This window comes from Gymnoscopelus braueri, assembly GCF_963280865.1.
Source record: "Gymnoscopelus braueri genome assembly, chromosome: 22".
In the NCBI taxonomy this organism is placed as follows: domain Eukaryota; kingdom Metazoa; phylum Chordata; class Actinopteri; order Myctophiformes; family Myctophidae; genus Gymnoscopelus; species Gymnoscopelus braueri.
The window spans coordinates 33338025-33354149 of record NC_137624.1 but is presented as its reverse complement, the minus strand read 5'-3'; the positions used below and the strand labels follow the sequence as shown (position 1 = coordinate 33354149).

The 16125-nt window shown below is 40.2% G+C and overlaps 1 protein-coding gene across 3 annotated transcripts in view; it reads right to left on the bottom strand.

Annotated features, from left to right (window-relative positions):
* Positions 1-582: 582 nt before the first annotated feature.
* The window catches only part of LOC308078773 (torsin-1B-like), a 91381-nt gene continuing 75838 nt past the window's right edge, over positions 583-16125 (bottom strand). The window contains exons 3-7 of one of the 3 annotated variants that reach the window (XM_080420120.1): positions 13441-13692; positions 4636-4901; positions 4308-4483; positions 3742-3869; positions 583-3413 (exon numbers count right to left, since the gene is read on the bottom strand). In XM_080420120.1, the coding sequence (XP_080276246.1) occupies positions 3172-3413; positions 3742-3869; positions 4308-4483; positions 4636-4901; positions 13441-13636 (1008 nt within the window). In that variant the 5' untranslated portion in view covers positions 13637-13692 and the 3' untranslated portion in view covers positions 583-3171. Of the gene's footprint in view, positions 3414-3741; positions 3870-4307; positions 4484-4635; positions 4902-13440; positions 13993-16125 lie in introns of those variants that run through there. The other 2 variants (XM_080420119.1, XM_080420121.1) reach the window with 2 other exon arrangements.

Below are 16125 nucleotides of genomic sequence, written 5' to 3'. Positions count from 1 at the left end.
CTGGAGCACAGAAAGTGAAACACCAGATTTAAACGACCCAGCCCATCCCATCCCATCTCATCCCACCCCATCCCACATAACCACGGTTTGGATGAATAGTGCCTCTCTGTGTGAAAGCCCAATTAAAGCTTCATTTAAACAGTGTCATGCACAAAAAATATAGCAGACCTACAAGCTCACAGCGCGTCGTCATATCCACGACAAGTTGTGAGCTTGTAGATCTGCTATTTTTCAGCGGGCGACACCGTTGACCTTTAGTGTCATGAGGGCATTCAACAACACACCATCAAACACATCCACCCCCCCTTCCCCCAACCACCCAACCCAACCCCTGCCCTCTACAATCATAAAACCTTGCCCTCCCAGTTCCCACATAAATACACTTTATGTCAGCAACTAGAGTAGGGATGCAAAAGTACAAAATAGGGTTGAAGTGGTTTCACTTTTTTATTATCTTATTATATATATTAATTCATTTAGCTGGGGACCTCCTGGAACCCCCTCAAGGACTCTTTGGGGTACCCGGACCCCACTTTGAATACCACTGCTTTAGGGAAAGGAATGTCAAAAACAACAATGGCATTAAGATGTTTTCAAGCTTTTATTTGTACTTTATTTATGGGTGTTGGGACAAAGAAAACTACTTTCTTTCTCTAACACAACACACACATTTCTCTACACTTGACTTTTAATCCTTCCACCTCAAAAAAATCATATGGAAAATTTAGGAAGAATAGATACGTTTAAGTGTAACTATGCAAAACTAAGACTAGAATTGCATATAAAACCATCTTTGTTTTTTTCCCTCCACCATCTGTTGACATGCATTCTATTGCAACTAACTAAAATTTATCTAACATCAAACAAAAATTCATAAAGCTGGTCGGATCGTCTCTGTGCGCGTGCACATGTGCGTATGTGTGTGCACGTGATGTCATTAAATAGCCTATACCCAGCTAATACAATCCCCACTACACTACACGTTTCCAATGGGCATTGCACTAGTTTACGTTTGTAAACAGTATTAATGTCCCATTTTACACCATCAGAAGTAGGGATACATCTCTAAAGAGCAGTGGTGCTAGAAGTACTCTTTACTTTCCTTTCCTTTACTATAAACAATATATAGATACTCTGGTACAAGTAAAAGGAGTGTATAAAAATTTACAATAGTAAAAGTACGAAATGTATTGGCATCAAAATTAGTAGGTAAAAGTAACATTTTGCTCCATATTTCACAAACTTTTGTGAACTTGTAGAGCTGCTATTTTCGAATAGCTAAGCAGCGGTTCTCAAACTATGAGTTGCGACCCAAAGTGGGGTCGCAGGAAGGTGCCGTTGGGGCTGCGCATTGGCAACCATAAAATAAGTTTTTTTTTATTATCAAGAACCGGTATTAAAAAAGAAATACAAAAAAGGTGAGGTCATCGCGACCAACGTGAAGAGAACGGCCTCATTCACACTCAGCTCCACCTCCAACACAGAACCGAGAACAAGCAGAAACACTAGACAACACACACACACACACACACACACACACACACACACACACACACACACACAAGCCCTTGCAGAGGCTGAGGCACACAAACTGATTTTAGCTGTTCATAAACGATTTACTTAGGTCTTCTGTACAATATGAGCAGGTGGTACAAATACATGGACCACGGGTCCATTTGGTTCCATTTGTACCCTCACAGAGTTAAATTTAGATTGTGATGTAACATTACCAAGCAAACGGGGGGAGATCATGATGGATGGGGTCACCAAAAGAAATACCTCATACTATGAGGTCGTGGTATAAAAAAGTTTGAGAACCCCTGAGCTATAGTTTCAAATAGGGCTTCATTAGTTAAAGGGATATTTCACTTTCAAAAAAACTTTTGGTCATTTTATCGTCTATTCAGGCTTTTGAGAGCCCCCCAGACCGTTTTTAAGTTGCTTGATTTAGTATTTAGATATTTGATATTCATTTTATCAGACACGCCCCCTTCCTATACAAACCCATTATAACTTCAAACTCCATTTTAACCAGTTAGATTCATCAAAAACACCCGTGCTTGGCTCTGGTGACTCACCCTGCCCTCCTAATACATGAGGGGGCCGTGTTTTTTCGATTACTTTTTTCATTTATTTTATTGAATTTTTTTAATGTATTTAATTTTTTTCATTTTCCAAAAAAAATATAAAAAAACGACGATAAAATGACCAAAAGTTTTTTTGAAAGTGAAATATCCCTTTAATGTATGTTGTGTAACAAAAATCTAAATCTACAAAGTAACTAGCTGTAAAATAATTTATAATGCAATAAAAAAGTACAATATTTGTCTCTGCCAGGCCAAGACACTCTGCCCTAAATTTTGCGTGAATTGGCGAGTTATAGCACCACCATGAGGCTGATTTAAAAGATTTTGGGTGGTTCTTCCTTGGCCGTGTGTGTGTGTGTGTGTGTGTGTGTGTGTGTGTGTGTGTGTGTGTGTGTGTGTGTGTGTGTGTGTGTGTGTGTGTGTGTGTGTGTGTGTGTGTGTGTGTGTGTGTGTGTGTGTGTGTGTGTGTGTGTGTGTGTGTGTGTGTGTGTGTGTGTGTGTGTGTGTGAGATGTTACAATACCTTGTGTGTGTAAAGTTTCACAACAACTGGAGGCTGCGTTCATGATTTGTGATATTCTGTGCAAAACGGCCACTCTAGCAAATTTTGGAAGCCAATCGAAGCCATTCAGAATGGACTAAATCTGACAGATACGTCTTGATCACATGCCTACAGACATGTGTACCGATTTGCGTGAGGTTTGGACAAATCTTTGGTTTGGAATGGTAGCAAAGAAATGTGTTTTGAAAAAACATTGGTCTCAGGTTGGTGCTATAATCGGCCAATTTGAAACATTTTGGCAGAGGTTCTTCCGTGGCCTCCAGGGAGTCTGCGTGCAAAATTTCACACCGATCGGTCCAGCAGTGCCCGAGATTAGATGTTGACGGACAGACAGGTGGACAGACTCACAGGAGTGAATGCATTTGCTGTATTATCTTGTGTTGTCCTTGCTTACTGTAAATCGCTCTGGATTAAGAGCGTCTGCTAAATGCCTAAATTGTAAATTGAAAACACAATCCCTCGCCTTCGGCCTTCCGGCCTTGGCGGGGATAATACGGTAGAAGCATCCAACAGACCCCGAACGTTACAGATAGTAGTCTATCTTGCTCTGTACTGTCTTGCAACCTTTGACAGAGAAGACTTTCTCTGACGTAGGGAAGTAGATGAGCTCTTCTTTGGCCACCTTTTCAGCCACGTCTTGGTCTGGTATCAGGCCCTTGGCAGCCATCTCAGCCTTAGCACACAGGACAACATGTTTGTATTCCAGAGGGAGAAATGGTACGAAGAAGTCCACCAGGTTCTTGTCTATCAAGCTGGTATACCCACCTACACCATGAGAATGAGACATTGGGGGGGGGGGGGAAACTGTCAGTATTTGTTTTTGATTTAACCCCTATATACTTCGTGGACCAGTATCCCCCAGGGGTCTATACTTGGTCCTCTCCTTTTTTCCCTCGATACCAAAACTCCTAGCTGAAAATAGATCCGTTATTTTCTGCAAATGTTCGCCTATTTTCTCCAGAATGTTCGCCTACATGCCCAGAATAGGGACACTAGGTTTCGTGTGGTTAATCAAATCCAATTTTAATGTCAATGTCAGTCCTTTTATACAGTAGAGGTATTTCAGTCGGGTATTAATGTGTAGTGTACTCACTTTTCTTGTTGTTGAACACAGCCAGAGAAAGAGTCTTTTCCAGGTCCTTCAGTTCAATCTCCTCTCTGTCTCGTCCTGCTTTCCAGAAATCCAGAGTTGTCTCTACGATGCTGTTTCCTCCAGCATTACTATTACAAACAAAATATCCAAAAATAAATTAACTTTGTATTAACGCCTGCAGTGTTCACAATTGTGTGTTAGAACACACACAAACGAAACGGGTGGGGAGAAGGCGGTGTGCGTTGCAGGCCAATGTTTTTACTGGCATTAGCTGATTTACTCTGTTTACTGGGCTTAGGTGGCATTTTGGTAAACCAAAACAAAATCAGTTATATAAAAAAAGGTTCATTCAGATAACTCACAAATAGATTGAGAGCATTAATAGTTGTATAGTATTTATTTATAAAATGTAAATACAAGTGTGAATACAGTGAGAGAATTAGCAGAAGTAAATTACAACATATTGTAATTCAACCAATAATAACAGAGTTTGTGTTCATTCAACCCATTGCTTCTCCTGGTAAGAAATATTTGTTATTTAAGAAACTAATGAGTTTTGTCTTCACCTGAGGAAGATAAATATAGCTTTCCGATAGGAGACTCCATCCAACTTAACATAGTAATCTAAGAAGGACGTCATGCTGTCAATCAGGCCAGGATGCATCTTGTCCATCTCATCAAAGATGAACATGGAGGTCGGACAGCCGCTGACACTGTCTCTGATCTGATCTCGTAACTGAGACTGGGGATAAAAAACAGACAAATGCAGAACGATAAAAAACAATTGTATCTGTGTAGTCAGATGGACAAAACTGTTGTCCCAGCGTAGTAACTTTTTAACCCCAAAAAATAATAAAAATGATGTATTGATTCTAGAGCTAGATGTTACAATACCTTGTAGGTGTCAATTTGATTTGCATGTGGAAAGTGATGTTCAGCGTTGAAGAAATGGACAAACTTGCTGTTCATGCCCTCTTTGTAGATGTTCTCAGCTATGAGTTCGCTGACAAAGTTCTTCCCTGTACCAGCCAAACCATGGAGAGAGAGGACCAGGGGCTTCTTGCGGTTGTCGTCGTTCATGAATCCAGACACAGCTTTCATGATGACGCGTGATGCTATATGCTGCCCAAACAGCCTGCGCTCCAGGTCAGCCTCCAGACCTAATGAATGCAAAGTATAATGTCAACATGATTACAGAATATGTATCAGTTTGTGTAGTTATTAGTTTGGTGGCTACGCGCAGTATTTTGATGGAATCGTGCACTTTACAATACAAGCATGCGATTTGGCACACTGTTAAAACATGTCCTAAGGAACATTTTTGGCTGTAGGGCCATCGCAGATTTGTGCCGTGGTAACCATGGCAGGCATTTTCCAAAATGACCACCATCTGCCGTTATTACCAGTAATTGGGGTTCTAGACCAGCAGCTACCTAAGTGTATATATATGGCATCCAGGTAACTAAATAATGTTTTTAAAAAAAATATATATATTACCTAAATTATACAAATGAAATTATAGCCTACACATATTTACAGAATCGGCCAATGACGTGTACAGACGTGGTGCCCCAAGCGGTGGCCATGGCCTCATTTTATGCCCACAACAATTGTAATAACAGCATATAGCTTGATAGCTAGATGTGAGGACCAGGCTACTAGATGTGAGGGCCGCGAAGCGGACCGAACCTCTAGTTAGATTAAATTCCACATTGATGATGTCACTGTTAGGCGGGTTTCTGAACTGTCCACAGCCCAGACTAAGTAGACAAAAATGGTACCATATTATAATGAGCATTAGTATCTATAGATACAAAAGCAAAAGTATTTTTTATCGAGTCTGACTTTTCTTTCGTATATACGAAAGCAGATGGAAACAGGTGATCCGCTGTGGCGACCCTGAAGGAAAAGTATTTTTTATCGAGTCTGACTTTTCTTTCGTATATACGAAAGCAGATGGAAACAGGTGATCCGCTGTGGCGACCCTGAAGGAAAATAGCCGAAAGAAGATCTTTATGCGTAAGCAAAAGTCAGACTAGATAAAAATACATATCCATAGCCTATCTTGATCCAAGGCTACTATTGAAGGAACCATATACATGGTATTCCCGGCCGATCCAGGGGTGGCGCCATAGCCCCATTTCCCCATTTCCCCATTTCATTGTCTGTTACTTCCTGGTTAGAAGAAGATCCATACAATGCTGTTGCCATGTCTTCTTATTTAAGGCAACTTTTGGCTTGTTTTTCGAGGTGAGATTTGGCATATTTCTCTTGCAAGAGTTGGCTTATTTTTCGAGGTGGGTTTGCTTTTTTTCTCACAAGACTTGGCAACACTGTCTGTCCAGCAGAGTCAGAGACATTGACACTAACTCACAGCAGCTGTTCGACCTGTAAAGTATAAGGCGCTGCCTGTCACCGTCATTGGGAACTAGTCTTGATATGCATCGTCGAGCTGCTATCTTCGATATTTATATATACTATCTACACTAGTTAGGGACAGGTCGATTTTTAAAGAAGGATACCCCTGGAGAAAATGTATGTACCTTGATCTAAAATGCCATGACCCTCCCTTAGACTAAAAAAAAATATCAATGACCCTCCCCAAGTGATTAAATTTTTTTTTAACTTTTAACCCTCCCCGCCTAGGAGTGAGTGTCACGACACATTGTCCCACGATATAGCCTATTGTGGTATTAAAATGTGACGATAGGTATTGTCATGATGTCATACTGTATCGTAATATGTTTTTATAATTTTTTTAATTAAATAAAAAACATTTTTTTGCCGGTGAAAGTTATAGGAGTTCTTACTGTATGGTGTATGATATGAAATGTAAATCTTATCATAATCACAGTAATTATTAATCATGTCTTCCATCGTATTCAAGGTATTTTGGAGAGAAATGAAACAGACTCCAGTCACTTTCAGTTTAAAGCACTGCAGAGGGGAGGTGTTGTGTGTCAGCTGATGCTCGTTGACGCTCGTTAATGTGACATGCGTCACAGCAATTATTCCTCTGCACTCTCAAATAGGCCTAAGATTGTTTACATGGTATTATACTGTATCTGGTATTATAGATTTTTTTTTTGCTGTTGGAAATAACTAGGCTGCACTTGGTTGGTAAAGTCCAGATGACAAAAATATGAGGTTTGTGGAACTTATAGTTATGCAGTGTTATATTATATTATATTTGTTATATTAGTGTCTATCTGTCCTCTGAAACAATGGGTTTATTGGTAGTGAGAACTTTTAAGCTTGCACAAATGTATTTATTTGTGTGTACAAAGCACTTTGTAATAGTTTTTTAGTGCTTTTAAGTTATTTTAAACTAAAGATGTTGCCAATGTTGATGATACATGAGAAAAGAACATTAATAATGTAGCATATCGATATTATATGCCCAACATAATGTATCGTATCGTGAAATCTTGACACCTCTAACCCTCCCCATCAAATACAACACGACATTTAAAACTGATATGTCCGATGTTTTGCTTTCCACATCAGGCACGTGCAGAGGGGGGGGGGGGGGGGGGGGACGCTCACCTGCCCTTTTGCCTCAAATTGCCCTTTTCCCAAAAGACCCATTTGAAATGTGGCCTGCCAAACATCTGTGGCCCTTATCAAGACAAACATTTGACAAATAATTATGATTTCAACAATCATAATTATTATTTATAATACAATTTTTAATGAGCTGGCTGCCATCAGTCAGTTTTAGTCTCACCTGATGCAGTGATGTCAAATGCCCTCCCAGGGGTCATCAACATGTCTTGCCACGGACAAACATTGGCACTGGCAAGACATGTCTTTGTCCGAGGCACATTTTTTATTTTGAAAATAAATTCTAGATATATTCTATGTATTTTCTTCCTTATAATGTAGAACCATATAAAAATGCGTTTGAATAACTTGACCAAAATCACATAGGCCTAGCCCTAAATATATAATAATGGACTCCTGTGCCATATTGTCTACTCTATTCCAGGGCGCTACACATTTTTAAACAAGCCACTTATCAAATAAATAAATACAATATTATTTGGGGGAGAAAGCCGATCTACAAGCTCACAACACATCACAGCATGTTGTGAGCTTGTAGATCAGTAACTTTTTAGCCTATTTAATGACATGCCCAAAATTGGGATGTCAGGGTTAAAGTGGTAGCTATACTTTCGAAAACCTGGACACTGGGAAGTTATCCACTGTATACTGGCAGGTGGCATTCCTGAGACAGGCATTAAATGTGGCATGGTCCAAGTATATTCCATGTTTGGGATTTCAATAATTGGGTCTTATCAGTACAGACAGTGCTTTCATCTTACATTGCAGGAGCAAAAGGGCCATACTTGAGAGGACAGGAAGAGATTAAGTTCTACCAGCTAAACTAGTTTTATGTGTGTCAACTTTAAGAGTTGTGGTTTCCATTAAGGTGAACAGGTACTAGCTATGTTGATGAGAAAGTCTAAGGTATGCCGAACAGATAATTATGTACAGTACACGATGAGTGATTCATGAAGGGCATGACAGGATTGAAAGGAATGCAGTGTCACAATAGTTTGATGCAAAGGTGCCTAACTTTGATCAGAGGTGAGTGGGAGGTCTGATGGTGAGGCTGTGGATCAAGGGTTTCCATGGATTATGATTGAGTGTTACTATGGTTATTATTAGCATTATTGGACACTTTGAAACGCTTTCTCTCAACTGACATAAATCAACTTTACTTTACTCCAGTTTGCCTCGGTGCTCCTTCTCAACAGATGACACGCCTTCTCTTTTTGCTCTTTTCCCGCACCATGTTTCACTGTGGTCACTCACATTACCGTTGACTTTAATTGTTTCATTGTCTGACACACCTCATACACTCCATTAATCCATTGTCTTAAAAAATAAAAATACTAGTATCCCACAAAGGATTGAACGGATGTTTTGACATTTTCAGGTAATCTTGTTGTCTTGTTGTCCTCATATGATCAATCATGTACAGGTAAAACATACAATACCACAAATCTCCTGCATATATATTAATGAGAATGTCATCCTGACACTTTATGAGTCACCAAAATTATTCAAACACATTATTTTAAGATTCAATTGTATATTTTAGAATATGATTTTACATTATAATGAAAAATATGTCGGCTAAATATATTTTTCTTTAAAAACAAAAAGGAAAAAAAGAGTGCCACGGACATAGACAAGTCTTGCCACGGACATGTTTGTCCATGTACGGACATGTTGATGACCCCTGAAGGAGCTATTTGCTACCAAGGCAAAGGAGGGCAGAACTGGACAAGTAAAGCTGGTTGTCGTTAGTTGAGAGACAGTGTTTCAAAGTGTCCAATAATAACAATTATAACAACTATAATAACTATAATAACACTCCACAATCATAATCCATGGTAACCCTCCATCCACAGCCTAGGACCTCCTCCAACCTAAAAGTTAGCTCACCTCAGATCAAAGTCAGGTGCCTCCACATTAAACTATTGTGACACTGCATTCAATTAGAATCCTGTCATGCCCTTCATTAATCACTCATCATGTGCATATTTTTTTTGTCTCAAGTTTCCTTGTTGCAGTGTTCCATTGGCATTTTATCCTTGACGTTTCCGTGAGAAGCATTTACCATGTAATTATTATGTCTAATAAATCAAAACAAATCAAGTGTAGCTTGTAGGGTGTGTCTTACATGTGCATGCCTTGGACTTTCTCATCAACAGAGAATACCTGATCACCTTAATGGAATGCACTACCGTACCTTGCCAAACCAAATGGTTTAGCTGGTAGAACTTGATCTCTTTCTGTCCTCAAGTAACACTGTCTTTTGAAAAGCCAGCAATCTCTATATTAGCCATATGATGTATAATACGCACCCACTCACATTTGCAGCTAAGTGGCCCTTTTGAGGTTGAAGCACTGTCTGTACTGATGAGACTCAACTATTATAATCCAAAATAATTAGGATTTAATTTGTTGGTCGCTCAGTAGTTAAAGCAGACATACTGTACTATCGTTTTAAAATGTGCAGCACATTGGAATAGACCCTATGACACATTAGGATGTCCGTGGCAAAAATGAAATATTAATGAACATGTCCATCACAAGCTGCCATGGTGATGACCCCTGCTCCCACCTCATTATCCTTGCAGCTGCAAACAACTTGATTTGATACAGGCAGCAAGCATGTTAAGTTCACTCCCCCATCAATAAATTGTTGCTTTAAGTTTTACACTTCACGTTCTGTGCAGATTAGCTAGCTTTTGTTAGCTTAGTTTGTACAGAGTCAGGTTCATTGTTTCTCCCTATTTCCAATCTATGTGATAATTAAGTAAACTGGCTCCTGGCTGTAGCTAGAGAATTATTTCTCCCTGGTCTGCTACTGCTGAAGCATGCATGTTACTGCATGCTGCATTAGTTTCTCACCTCAAATGTTTTGCAGGTACATATTTTAGTCCATTTTGATCTTCACCTGCCTTATCCATTTTATTTGATCATTAGTATTGAAGAATGAAAATGGGAATGATGGCCAATAGGCTACACAGAGAAATGTTAATTATTTAAATTTGTACATGGTAATGAGAACGTAATGCTTATTTTACTGAAATTTGCACTGATGAAAGTCCCACATGGACTGAAGCTGTCAAATGAAATTGTAGTTACTTTGCCCTCATCTTAAAGTTAACGTGTTAGGCTGTTCGTGGTATGATGCAGGGATAACGGGATAGGACATCTGGGCACCTCGATGTAAAATTGGCTATTCTGTCCAACATGTTAAACAAATAAAATATTTGGAAAATGTTTTAAAGTAAAGTGTACATGATTAGAATATGCTTAAACATTCGGCAATTAAGGTCTAACATTTCTACAATTGCTACAAATTGCTAGAAAACAGATCCAGTCATTTTGGGGCATAAACAAGAAGTTGAAGGATAATCTGATAATGATGTACCATGCATGTTCACATCATGTATACCAGGGGTGCCCACACTTTTTTAACTTGAGTTCTACTATTGAAATTGCCAGCTCAAGGTGATCTACCACTCGCGCGTGCATGAGTGGTAGGCATGGTGGTAGGCATGGTGGGCGAAATTTGCGCGGTTTTGGGTGGATTATTATTTTTTTTTCTGGTTTTTGGTTGGTTTTTGTTAGTTTCTTTTCCGTTTTTTGGTTACTTTATTTCGGTTTTAGGGTTAGGGTCAGGATTAGGTTATTTAATTATTATTTTTGCCTGATTTTACCGATTTATTATTAAAAAAAATGTAATTCATTCATTTTATTTACCAACCAACAAATAATTATTATCCCATTAATGAAAATACTTAAACATTTACCTATGGGGGCTAAATAACAACATTAAAGGCGGTTACACACCGGCGAATATGCGAATATAGGCCTACGCAAAATTCGGACTCGTTCCGAATAATTAAAAGACGCTTTTTTCGCTCCGCGAAACTGGTGTGGAAGCTTGCATTGACTTTATAAGGTTTTAAAAAAAGACGTATTATTCGCATGAAAGAAATCGCCCCGGTGTGTAAGGGGCGATAACCTTAAGGCATTAGGACTGTTTCAATATTTTTCCTGGCGCCCCCCCCCATTTAGTGCCGCGCCACCGTTTTCTGCCACAGCGCCACCTAGAGCCTGAAAAAAGGGGCATTGCAGGTGGTCTACCTGCGCAGCCTCTGCGGTCTACTGGTCGATCGCGATCGACGTAATGGGCACCCCTGATGTATACTTTACATTACTTTCAAATATATAAACTTTTAAAATGTTGGTCAAAATAACATGGCCCATGCCATTACTGCCATTACCCTCAATGAGGCAGAGGAGAGGGTACTGGCAGTAATGACATGGGCCATGTTATTGTGGAACATCTTGCCCCATTAGCATAAGACATCCAACATACTACATTTCTGGTGTGAAATGGCACGAGGGACACCCACAAAAACACCACCCCAAAAATCGGCGTGCGCATATCTGCCCTTTCGTGGACATTTTGAGCAACTGCCCCTTCAGCAGTCTCTGCACGGCCCTGTTCCACATTGATTAGAACATTACAGTAGCCAGTCTTGTGCGCAGTGTAGTGTCTGTAGTAGTGGTGGTGGCAGAATGGATAGTGTTCTCAACTTACATGTGGTAAACCCATTGAATCCTGGTCAGATTGAAGAAAGTTGAGTATTTGGTAACCAGTAGTTTACAACTTTTTGTCACTCTGCCCTTTTAATTATTAACTACAGTGACTACACTGTTGCCTAACATAAAACAAATTAGGCTATCAATTATGGCCAGATTATTCTGGTTTTATTTGTGGAGCTAGGCTGGCATCTATACACAACTGTCCATATGATTATGAATATCCAGTTATAAATTGGTCATTGTAACCTACCTGGTGTATGTAATTCTATGAGCAACAAAAACACACTTAAAAGAGGATATCTCTGTGTTGGAAAATGGGATAATGCATCTCTCCAATATGCCTAACGCCTGTTGAAGTTTTGCTTAATTGTTCAACCACCATCGTTAAGACGCTGATAGATTTGACTGGGTCGTTCACACTGGCTGTGCATTGATGGCTTGTTAACGACCGTCATTGATTCTAAACAGACCAAGGTGTACTTGATTTGAATCCTTTGTATCCTTTGAAATAGAGAGGGGTCATTGACCACTTTTCTGCTGTACTAAAAAGGTATATAAAAAACGGACTATTTTATCAATTCAAAATTGCATGACCCTCCCTTGGATTCAAAGTAAAATTAGCTGACCCTCCCTTGGACTAAAATTAGAAAGGCATGACCCTCCCCTATTTTCCTCCAGGGACCCCCTTCTGTAAATTTCGACTGGTCCCTTATAGTATTTATGCCATCCTTATCATGCTTTATGAAAGAAGAATTGAAACTAGCGTTTGAAAACATTATGAAAATGTTTATTGTGGCCTATGTATAGCCTATATATTAGACTATAACACTCCTGGTCCAAATACTTTGTCCCGGTCCCGGGCCGGAACCGTTGTTATTACGTCACCTCCTGGAGGATGTGTGTTCAACAAACCAAACACTGGTGTAGTGTTAGCGGTAGAATACATCTCTCGTAGACGTATATGATTCTGACGTTTTCAATCTACGAGAGTTGTAGGGTTCACCCCCCATGGATACAGGGATTTTCAGCACTATACCCCGTAGACACTCCAAACATGTACAAATTGAAAATAAAGGTGCTTACCCCCACGACCCAAATATTAACTCTCGCTACGGGGTAGTAGTTTAATGTAATAATCCATATCTTTCAATAAAGAAGTGTTTTAATGCCGTCTGTGGCCGAACGCCATTTTTCACCCTAGTTTACTTCCTGAAACCCGGTAGTGTAATTCCGGGTTTCACCAGATGGGCGCGTCACTACCGCCCATTGGGAACTTCCGACAGAATCGGCCACAGACGGCATTAAAACACTTCTTTATTGAAAGATATGGATTATTACATTAAACTACTATCCCTTAGCGAGAGTTAACATTTGGGGCGTGTGGGTAAGCACCTTTATTTTCAATTTGTACATTTGTTTAGAGTGTCTACGGGGCATAGTGCTGAAAGTCCCTTGTGTCCATTGGGGGTGAACCCAACTCTCGTAGATTGAAAACGTCAGAATCATAAATACGTCTACGAGAGTTGTATTCTACAGCAAGTGTAGTGTTGTTATGAACGTTACCTGATCTGTTGAAAGAGATCCAACTCGGGTTGCAGCATTCCTTAAAATGACAAAATATTTTGGTACCAGTCCAACCAACAGGCAGGGCCAAGACGCCGGCCGCGATGGCACCGGTAATCGGCTCAAACGCCGCGGTCATGTTGGCCAGTAAGACCAAAAACACCAGTGAAGCAGCTGGCTGCCGGTGAGGCTTCATTTTATACTATGATGTGGCGCAAGCAACTAATTCATTCACAATAATAACCCGTTGTGGTTCCCAAAAAAAAAGCGATCCACCAGGAACTCTCTCTGATGTTAGCCTCGGATCAACAAGACTGTGACTGTCTATCATAGATGTATTTTATCGACTCTGACTCTAGCTTTCGTTTTCGTAGATACGAAAGCAAACATCTATGGTCTTGACCAACGCCCATGGTGACGCGAGGTTAGTCTTCATCCAAGGCTACTTTGTTGTGTCCTGGCCTGTGTGTGAAAGTCTCACAGCCTAATGATAGAATGGGTCAAAGGCGTAGTTTACTGCGTTTATTCATCGTAAAAAAAATCTAAACCGTGTGTGTGTATGTGTGACTGGAGCTGTCTAATCTGACAGCGGACTTCCTGACGTCACCGTCTGACCACCGTCGGACCACGCCCACATTAATGTCCCCCTATGTCATTTTCCATGCAAGCTCCCCTGGCATCCTAACTATGTTAAAACATTTTTTCACATTAATATAAACAGCCCATTTACAGTAGGCTATATTGTCAATTCATGTTTTTTTTTGTTCCCATTTTCAGCACTTTACTCACTTGTTTTATGTTAAAGATTATTAAATAAAAGAAAAGTATCAATTACATGGCCTTTTGAATGTTAACTCTGAAACATTAAATGTGTAAATTGCCTTTGCCACAAACAAACTAATTATAATAATAATAATTGTATTTAGGTGGGAAAGAAAGGGTTTTGGTTTCCACCTGACAGTGACGAATAGCGATGCATAGTGTGTGTAGACCCTTGGTTCTCAAAATGTCCCCCCGGCATCCTTGAGGGTGTTCCAGGGGGTCCCCAGCTAAATTAGCGATAGTTAGGAACTAATTGGACCCTTACAGATATGTAACTTTTGTGAGTGTACTATGCATTTGTACACTCTCAAGAGTGATCTGACAGTGTGGGAGCCAGGGAAAGCCAGGAGGGCAAAGAGGCGCACCACCTACGTAGACACACTGCTGCACGACAGCAGAGCCAACTACACTGCAGAGCTCAAGACAAGAGACTGATGCTAGACATGAGGATGTGGAAGGCAGCGATTCAGGAGTCCAGAGTCTGTGTAGGCTAGTCTCGCATCACATCGTGTGGTGCCCACTAAAGTGTGCTCACATTTGAGAGAGACTGCATTTTCTTTTACTTTTTGAAAATACTTGAGTCTTTACTTTATACAAAACAGTTCATTTGGAATAGTAGTTTTGACACTAGGTGGCAGTGTGAGACCGTGGTTTACACCAGTAGTACTGTGATGTAGTCATGAGCACATGTGCTGTTTTCTCCTTGTAACTGAGAGGAATTCAGTGAAGACAAGCCATGTCTCCCTGTCTCAACTTTCTTTCCTGTATTTCAGGATAATTATCTGCTTATGGGTGCCGTGCTGCAGCCTGTGAACATGCACTGCATGATTCTGTTCTTTCAGGTAGCTACAAATATGGGCCCATACTATAGATTTAGACTATTAGAGAATGTATTTACAGGCAGGTTGGTCTGTTATACAGGGTTTATGTTTTGTTTAGACAACTCTATTTCTGGTCTAGGAGTATTTAGGCATATTATGCTTTGGGAATGGTCTTTGACGAAACTATCGATCAGCATTTGCTCACATTTTTATATACACTGTAAAATGCTCAGTGCTAATTTAACTCCAAAAAGTGTACAAATGGAACCAAATGTAGGCCTACACACCATACAGAGATTGGAAGGCAGCTGTTCTGCTAGATGTGACGGTTCTACGGACCATGTGGTCACAGCAAGGATGTTATGGTACCATAATATTGAGACAAAGCACTATAGATCCCTCTAGGGCAGACTAGGTTTAGCACCAAATTCTGGCCCCTGGGGACAAGGATTCACTGTGGGCCCCCCTATGATTTTCTTTCTTTAAAAAAGAAAAAAAATGTTTTAACTGGGTTTTAACCTAGTAACTCAGTCCCACTTACCCCCCCCCCCTGCAACGCCCCTGAGGGCAGTAGATCTCAAACTTTTTCACATCAAGGACCCGCAAATTGATTATGTATTTGGCCATGGACATCTGAAAAGATGTTGTGCCAGGGACTTCCATAAGAGAAGATGTGTTAAAAAAAAAATCCTTTTTCTTTTCATGTTTTTTTTTATGGGTAACCAGTTCCCTCTGTCTGCTGCACCAATACCTACTCTGGCTAATCTTTTCCCGGAACACTCGGCTCACTTGGTGAGAACTTGGTTAGAACAGTGGGCACCAGCGAACACTTGGCCCTTAGTGTAGTGGAACCTGAGTGGAACGAAAATCAGTGACACCTAGGTGGTTTAAAATGTTGTGCTTAGGAACCCTTGTAGGTAGGAACAGTTACACTTTTCTACATAAAGAATTATCAGAAGGATTCAACTCTTCTCTGGCTGTTCTTATGTGGTTGAGAGTTTAGCTGGCTGTATAGCTGAGCTCACAGGTGTATGCTTAGTGA